The 8,007-nt window shown below is 66.7% G+C and overlaps 1 protein-coding gene across 2 annotated transcripts; it reads right to left on the minus strand.

The window, feature by feature from the left end:
* Positions 1 to 217: 217 nt before the first annotated feature.
* Positions 218 to 6,769, minus strand: WDR18 (WD repeat domain 18). Of its 2 annotated transcripts, XM_087425910.1 has the most exons (11): positions 6,541 to 6,769; positions 6,019 to 6,177; positions 5,503 to 5,613; positions 3,863 to 3,996; positions 3,441 to 3,582; positions 2,769 to 2,912; positions 2,510 to 2,574; positions 2,290 to 2,414; positions 1,869 to 2,035; positions 1,038 to 1,106; positions 218 to 603 (listed from the first exon to the last, which is right to left on the minus strand). In XM_087425910.1, exons 1-11 carry the CDS (start codon positions 6,748 to 6,750, stop codon positions 472 to 474), a joined length of 1,458 nt encoding a protein of 485 aa, XP_087282036.1. In that variant the 5' UTR covers positions 6,751 to 6,769; the 3' UTR covers positions 218 to 471. The 2 variants fall into 2 exon arrangements, with proteins under 2 accessions (XP_087282036.1, XP_004441427.3); XM_004441370.3 differs by lacking the exon at positions 6,019 to 6,177 and having other exon boundaries at positions 6,541 to 6,766.
* Positions 6,770 to 8,007: the final 1,238 nt, after the last annotated feature.

The raw sequence follows: 8,007 nt of genomic DNA on the forward strand, positions 1-8,007 counted from the left end.
CCCTTGACGCTGACAAAAATGTTCTGATCAAGCTGCCTGGCTGTGTGTCCCCGACCCAGGCTGGGCAGACCCTCGGGTGACCAGCAGAGGCACAGGCAGGTGTGACCACAAGCTTCTCCCTGTGTCACTCCTGCCCGAGGCTGCCCCTCCCACCGAGACCCTCGCAGTCGTGCAAAGGCACGGGGGCAGGGCACGTGTGTGGGGAAAGTCGCAGAGCCACAGTTTCTCAACAGAGGTTTATAAAACAGATTCCCTGTGCGCTCGGGTGACTTCCGCGGGGACAGGCCCCCCGCCAGGTCCTGGAGCCCAGCGGGACCCGGGCCCCCAGTGGCACACGGAGATCCAGCGAGAGGAGCTTTTGTTAAAAACAGACAGCACCACGTGACACACACCAGCGGGTCAGCACTGAGACGAGACGACCCCGCGGGGTGAGAGTGAGCACGACACGGGCGGGGCGAGCCCGGCCCGCGCTCACTTGGCCGGCCGCGTGATGATGCGCGTGGAGAAGTCGAACAGGTCGCGGTTGATCTTCCGCAGGTTCCGCACCTCGTCCTCCAGCTCCGTCACACGAACGCGCAGCTGGTCCTGGCCGCCCAGCACGTTCTGCCGGAGGGGACAGGACGCGGGCTGGGCTCAGGGCCAGAGCAGCCTCGGACACGCGCGGGCCGCCGTGAGGGTCACTGCCCACGGTCCCGGACACAGGACGGGGGCACCCCGGCTCGGACCCACCCCACGCCCCGCCTCTCCATTCCCTGCCCATCAGCCCCAGAACCCGCCCACTTCCCCTGGCCCCGCCCACCGCCTCCATGGTCCCGCCTCCCTCTCCCGGCCCCGCCTATCACCCCCAGGGCCTGCCCTCTGCTGCACACCCCCCGCGCCCACTTTCTCCAGTCCCGCCCATCACCAGGCCCCGCCCCTCCACCTTCCGGCCCCGCCCACCACACCCAGGGCCCTCCAACTCCCAGCCCCGCCCCTCTCCACACCCCGCCCCCGCCCACGCCGCCCGCGGGCCCGCCCATCACCCAGGCCCCGCCCACCTTCTCCATGGTCCCGCACATCACCGCGTGCAGCTGTTCCGCGCGCTCCAGGTAGCTGGGCTCCGAGCCCTGCAACACAGCAGGCGCTGCGTCGGCGACCCCCGCTCACCGCGCGCTCACTCCATCCCCTCAGTGCTGGCCACCAGCCTGCCGGGAGGAGCCATCCTGACGCCACTGACAGCCGGGGAGACTGAGGCTCAGAGAAGAGGCCACCAGGCGCCCAGCCCAAGCCCGGCTGGAAGCAACATGACCCCATCCCTGCACATCTGCCTCCTGGGCAGGACTCTGCCCGACAAGGCCCAGGAGACAGGCACGCTCCAGGCCACACTGCAGGTGGAATGGGAGACCTTGAGGGACGCACAGAAACCAGGTCAACAAGGCTCCAGAAGACAGCCAGCTGGTCAGCTAGTGCCTCCAGAACGAAGAGAGCCTGCCTGGCACAGCAAGATGGACACTGCTGCAGTGGGGAGGCCGTCCCTCTCCTGTTTTGGACACTGTCTAGGCACGCTGCCCGCGGCTGGTGGACAGTGCCTGGCAGAGCCGCCCATCCAGCGACTGCGGAAGGGGCCTGCACACCCCGCGGGGCTGGTGTGACTCCACAGCACAGAAACGGTGGACAGAGGTGGACAGAGCATGGCCTGGGTGCACAAGGCCAGGCCCCACCGTGGACGGGCAGATCCCTGGGGGGAGCCTGGTGGGCACCAGGGGAGAGCGCGGCCCGCTGCCCTGCTGGACACACGCAGCACCTCCGGGTCAGGCTCTGCTCCTGAAGGCATCCTGATGCCCCGCACGTGCCTGGACCTGTGGTGGGGGGAGGACGGGGGCAGGCACCTGCTGGTGGAGGCCCAGGCGCAGCGTGAGGCCCCCGCGGTGCGGCTCGTCGCCGTGCTCGGCGCCCAGCAGGTGTTTGTTGAAGCGGGGCAGCGGCAGGCTGGGCCTGAAGTCGGAGCTCAGCATGCTCACGGGCGCCAGCATGATGCAGGCATTGGTCACGGGGCCTGCGGAGGGCACGGGCGGTCAGGCTCGGCCAGGCCTGGGCCTCGGCTCCCTGCCCAGCTGTCCAGGAGCCCCGACTGCTCTCCTGTACTCTCGTCCCCGTCCACTGGGCCGGACCCTGGCCCTTCCTCCCAGCACCGGGGCCCAGCAGTGACGGGCCTTTACGGGAAAAGCCACACGGTTACAAGGGTCCTGAGAGGAGCTGGGGGCACGCAGGAGGGGCTGCCAGGCCTCCACATCCCAGTGCCGCGCCCACCTTTGAGGGTCACCGTCCTGAAGCACTGCTTGCTCTGGACGTCCCACAGGCGCACGGTCTCGTCATGGGAGCCCGAGAGCAGCACGCTGCCGTCAGTGGACACCGACAGGCAGGTCACCTGGTTCCTGGGGACAGACAGGCCTCAGGAAGGGCAGCACAGGTGACCCCGACCCAAGAGCGAGAGAACAGGGTGTCGTTCCCCGCTGACCCAACCCCGCACCTGTGCCCTCTGAACACCTTCCCGCTGTCCTGCTCCGGCTGGAAGCTCTTCTCTCGCTGCCCGGGCTGCGGAGGCCGAGGGGGCCCGTGAGCAGAGGGACACGCGGCGCCTCGGGTCTGGGGCCCCAGGGGACTGGGGGTGGTGGGGAGCGGGGTGGAGCCCGCAGTCCATGACGCAGCATGCGGCCCTGGACGTGGGGAGGAGGGAACCCCGGGTGCCGCCCAGCCCAGACGCCCCCATGGCTGCCCCCGCCACTCACCCAGGTGCAGAGATCGACCTGGAAGATGGAGCCGTCGCTGCCCCCGCAGAACATGTGATGCTCGGCCAGGTCCATGGTCACGGCCATGATGGCCACGTCGAACAGCACAGAGAGCAGCAGCTCGCCCGAGGAGATCTCCCACAGCTGGAGGCAGGGGGACGGGGTGTGGGAAGGGGCTCTGCGGATACCGGGGTCCCGGCAGGAGGGGAGCGCTGGTCTGAGCCGGGCAGCCCTGACCGGGAGATGCCGGACCCCCGGGAGCCTGGGGGCTGAGGGACTCGGCCTTCCTTGAGACGGACCCCAGTTCTCAAGGCTAGGACCCCTCACCACGGCCTGCTTTAGCCGCCGTCATCCCCCAGGCCCCCAGCCGGGCAGCCCTGAATGCACCCCCACCACCCCCGATCCCAGCACAGAGCCTAGGGCCGAGACGGCCTCAGATCCCCCGACGTCTGGGCAGGGAGCCACCGGGCGTGCGCGGGTGGCCAAGTGGGGATTTCCGAGCCAACACAGGCCCGGAGCGTCCAGCTCCGGACGTCCTTGAAGCCGGAAGCATCGGGGGATTAAGGGCTGTCTGGAGCCGCCGGCCCAGGGGAGGAGGCGACGCACTGGCTCAGGCCGGCCAAGAACCCGCAGCTGCCCGGGCACGGTGCCCAGCTCCACGGGGGGGCCTACCTTCACTGTCTGGTCCAGCGAGGCGGTGGCCACCCGGGCCAGGGGCCCCCCAAGGCCGCAGTGCAGGTCTGTGATGGGGAGGGTGTGGCGGGACCAGACATGCCGGGGGGCTGGGGTCCTGGACGGGTCCACCTGCAGCACGCTGTGGGGGTGCGCACCTCAGGGGGGGAGGCCCGTGTCCCAACACCCCCACCTCGGCTTCACGGAGCTGCCAAGCCCCCCGACCCTCCTACAGTTCTTGGACGGATACCCACCGCCCTGGCCCTGCTCACACCAGCCACCAGCTCACACCCCTCCCGCCAGGGCCTGGGCACGGCCTTTCCAGAGCAGGGTCCCTGTCCTCCCCACTGTGGCCTCGCCAGCCTGAGGCCACAGGCCACTGGCTCGGCAGCTGCCGCAGAGCCCGAGGGGCCGGGCGTTACCTGCAGAGGCTCCAGACGAGCGCCAGGCAGTCCTTGCCCCCCGACAGCAAGTGGCTGCTGTCCCCCGTGAACTGCAGGCACGCCACGTCCTGGTAGTGGCGGCTCAGGATGACCAGAAGGTTCCCCGTGGACACCTGGGGGGGGCGGGGGGGGCCGGGGTTAGGGCAGGAAACAAGGCTCAGCTCCCGGCCCCCCAGCTGCCAGGTCCCAGGGACGGGCCGCCCCATGTTGATGCGCCAGGGCCCAGGCCGCAGGACCTGAAATGATGGCCTGCTCTGGCTGTCCTGGGCGCCTGTCCCAACCTGGTCCCCAAGTGGATGACGGCTAGGGAGGGGGAACAGGTCTCGTTCCCGCTCCACCCCCTCATCCACAATCCCGACCGCTGAGCCCTGGGCCACAGCCCACTTGAGGACCCCAGTCCAGTGCAGGGCCGGGGGTGTCCCTACAGCCCCAGGGGCCACATGGGCTTTCTGTGGGGGCAAGTGACAGCCTGTGGACCCCTCAGGGCCAGCTGGACCGGGACCCGTGGGCAACTCCTCAGGATGGTTCCATCAGTGGGAAACCGCTGTCTTCCGAGAGGGGCTGGGGCACCCCGTGCTGGCCGAGACCAGCAGGGAGCCGGGGAGCTGTGCAAGAGGGAGGCGCCTGGGAGCAGGGACAGCGAGCCCCTTGCCCCGCCTGGAAGGGCCGTGGCTGGGGTGGGGGGCACCGATGCTGCTGTGGGTTGAACTGTGTCCCCCGGATAACCCTATTCATGTCCTACCCCTGGAACCCACGACCTCACTTGAATACGGCATCTTTGTAGGTGTAGTCAGTTCAGACGAGCTCACACTGGAGGGGGGTGGCCCTAAATCCAATGACTGGTGTCCTCATGAGGGGGACATGTGGACACATCCCTTGCCCCCCAGCCCCAGTTCTAAGGCTTTCCAGCCCCCCTCAGCAGTCCTCACCCCCGCGGAGGGAACGGGAGGTCAGCAGTGGTGGATCCGGGGGTCAGGCCGGCACTGACTGGAAGCCTTCGGCCTGAGCTCCTGACTCCGGCCAGCAGGGTAGGGCACCCCTCATGGTTACAGCTCCCGCTGGCCGGGAATTCTCCAGAGGGTGGGGAGCCAGGGCCACATGGCAGCCCCCACCAGCCGAGAGGTACCACAGACTGTCCCCCACCAAGGAGGGGCAACCCCCTAAGACAGCCCCCATCAGGGGATGGGCCACTGATTTCTGCCCACAGCCCTGCACCAGGCTGACAGCGACTGGGGTGAGGATTTCTACGTTGATGGGCCACCTTTGAAGAGCCCCTCCCTGCCTCAGTTTCCCTCCCTGCGCCTAATCAACTGCTTCTTAGTCTCAAAATCACACACTGAGATTTGAACACTCCCGGGGCAAGATAACGATGCCCCCTGGCAGAGAACTCCCAGCTCCCTGGCAGACCTCTGGGGGAGGCACGGACCAGGTCAGGGAAGGCAGAATGTGGTTACGTCCCCATCTTCCAGCCCCAGATCCTGCACTGACTGTGCAAGAGGTCAGGCTGGTCTCCCCGCAAACATACCCAACTGTGGGGGACAACTCTGTGGGTGGTAGAACCCAGCGGCCGCAGGCCAACACTGCCCCCCATCACTCTCACCCCCATGCTCGTCTCTGACCTCCCACAGGTATATGCTCTCTGCGATCCCCGCCACAACGTAGAGGCCGTTGGGTGACGTGGTCAGACAGGTGACAGGCCCAGGGCACATGATCTTCTGCTGCAGCTGGTCCTGGAGGGACATAAGAAGGCTCTGTGCTCCACGCGGGATGTGGAAACTAGGGGGTGGCAGGGAAAGCAGGGGGGGTGACGGAGAGAACCAGAAAGAGGAGTGTGAACAGGGGTGTTTCAGCGAGGAAGCGTTTGCAGGAAGGCTGCAGGGGAAGGCCTTCGGATCCTCGGATAAAAGCAGAGCGGCGCTTAGTCCGGGTAGGGGGCCAGAGGGACCCTCTGGGGGCGGGGAAGGCACTGAGGGCCCAGGAGGGCTCGGGGGCCAGAGAGCCCAGTGGCCAGTCTGCTTGTGCCCAATCCTGCCTCCCCTAACGTCCCTAACCCTCAGTCCCCTCATCTCTACGATGGGGAAAGTTCAGAGTCAGGCGTGGACCACCCCCGGCAAAGCCATAGCTCAGAGCCTGACCCGAGAGACGTCAGCGTGAGGCAAGGGGCGGCCAGCAGCTCCGGGGGCTGCCTTTTGGGGTTTCTCTAGGAGGGGAAACCGTGAGCCCTTATGCCGAAGGGCAGCGTCTCTTCTGGGGGACAATACAGGGATGAGTCTCCCGGGCCGCGGACTTTCACCCTTCAAGACCAGAAACCCACGTGACTCCAGCAGTAAATTCCCCCCTTAATTAAACTTCGCGCCCGCTCATGTGCAGCGTCCCAGGGGCACCCCATCTTCCCAGCCCTCTGTGTGCGCGTGCGCAGGCCGGCGGCGCCCCCACCCCCACCCCCGCCCCAGCCCCGCGCGTGCACGCAACACCACCACCGACCTCACTGCCCCGGGCGCGCGCCTCCCCCCTAAAGCCCCCAGACCCGCGCATGCGCAGAGCACCCGGCCCGAAACTCGCCATCCCGGAGCGGGGCGCACAGCCCCCGCCGGCCCTCCGTCGGCCCCGGTCGCGGGCGCTTGGCGCACACCCCCGCCGGAGCCCGCGCCGCCCACCTTCCGCTGCAGCTCCCAGGCGCTGATGTAGTTCTTGCCCAGCTGCGCCGCCAGCAGGTACTCGCCGTTGAGCAGCGCCAGGCCGCGGGGTCCGGCCTGCCCGCCGCGGTAGGTGAGCAGGTTGGCGCCCGAGTGCAGCTCCCACACGACGCAGCTCCACAGCGGCGCCGCCGAGTCCGTACACACGGCCACCTCCATGGGCGCCGCCATCTTGCCGCCGCCACTGCCCCGGACGTGCGTCATCACCAGCGAGACGCGCGCGACTGAGTCGCGCCGGCCAGAGCGGGGCCCACGTCGCCCCGCCCCCGGCATCGGCCCGGCCCGCGCGTGCGCACTGGCCTCAGGGCAGGGGGGCTGTGCTGTGAATGGAGTTTTTTTCCCGCTCAGCGTAGAATCAGGGGCGCGCTGCCCGGCTAGAGATCTTAGAGAGAGACCTCTTCCAAAAACGGAGAAACCAAGTCCCAGGGTCTTCACAGCCTGGAGGTCTGGCTTGGCCATTTGCGCTGGGCGCTTTTAGCCGAGTGACTCAACCTCTCGGATCCCTTTTTTTTTTAATGTGCAAATAATAAAGGACCGACCTCGCGGGCCTAAATAAGACATTCCAAGTTAAACACAGGCCACGTACTTAACGTAACAACACGTCTACCTGGCGCTCAGCACGTTGTCATTAAATGCGCACTCATGGATGCACCGTCTGCCTCCCCCTGCACCCCTCTTCTTCGGGGGCCAGAAAACCCCCATTTTTAGTTCAGCAACTTGGTGCGGGTCAAGCGAGTCGCGATCTCCAGGAGCGCCCGACCTCGGGTCACAGCTGCCGGCCCCAGGCCACGTCTGAACACAGTGCATTTTAACACGTGGAATTCATTGCCAACCTTGGAAAAGGGAGAAATCACTGAAAAGTGGGGGTCTCCCGCCCGCGAGGTTCGGCTGCGCTGGGCGGGGTACCCACAGCCACATCGGGGGTGCTGCAGGCGGGTGCCCAGAGCAGGGAACGGGCGTCCGGAGTGTGTGTGGGGGGGTCCGCGGCCCCAGCCCCGGCCGCCAGGTGGCAGGCGTGAGCCACCAACGGGGAAGGGACCGCAGCATGCAGTTATGGGGGAGGGAGGGGTGTCACGGGGACCAGCCTGGTTTGGGGGTGTTCCTTGAGCAGGGAACTAACAACCTAAAGAGAAAGGTGGGCAGAGGCTGGTGCAAAGGCCCTGAGGCCAGACCGCGGAGCAGGGAGCTGGGCCATGCAGGGCCTTGTGGGCAGTGGGGAGCCTGGATTTTATTTTTTCCCCCTGAGGGTGGCATAGGAAACTGAAGGACTTTTTTTTTTTTTTTTTTTTAAAGATTTTATTTATTTATTTTTTCCCCCCAAGCCCCAGTAGATAGTTGTATGTCACAGCTGCACATCCTTCTAGTTGCTGTATGTGGGACTCGGCCTCAGGATGGACGGAGAAGTGGTGCCTCGGTGCGCGCCCGGGA

This window comes from Ceratotherium simum, chromosome 39 (assembly GCF_057802395.1).
Source record: "Ceratotherium simum simum isolate JZ-2026a chromosome 39, ASM5780239v1, whole genome shotgun sequence".
In the NCBI taxonomy this organism is placed as follows: domain Eukaryota; kingdom Metazoa; phylum Chordata; class Mammalia; order Perissodactyla; family Rhinocerotidae; genus Ceratotherium; species Ceratotherium simum.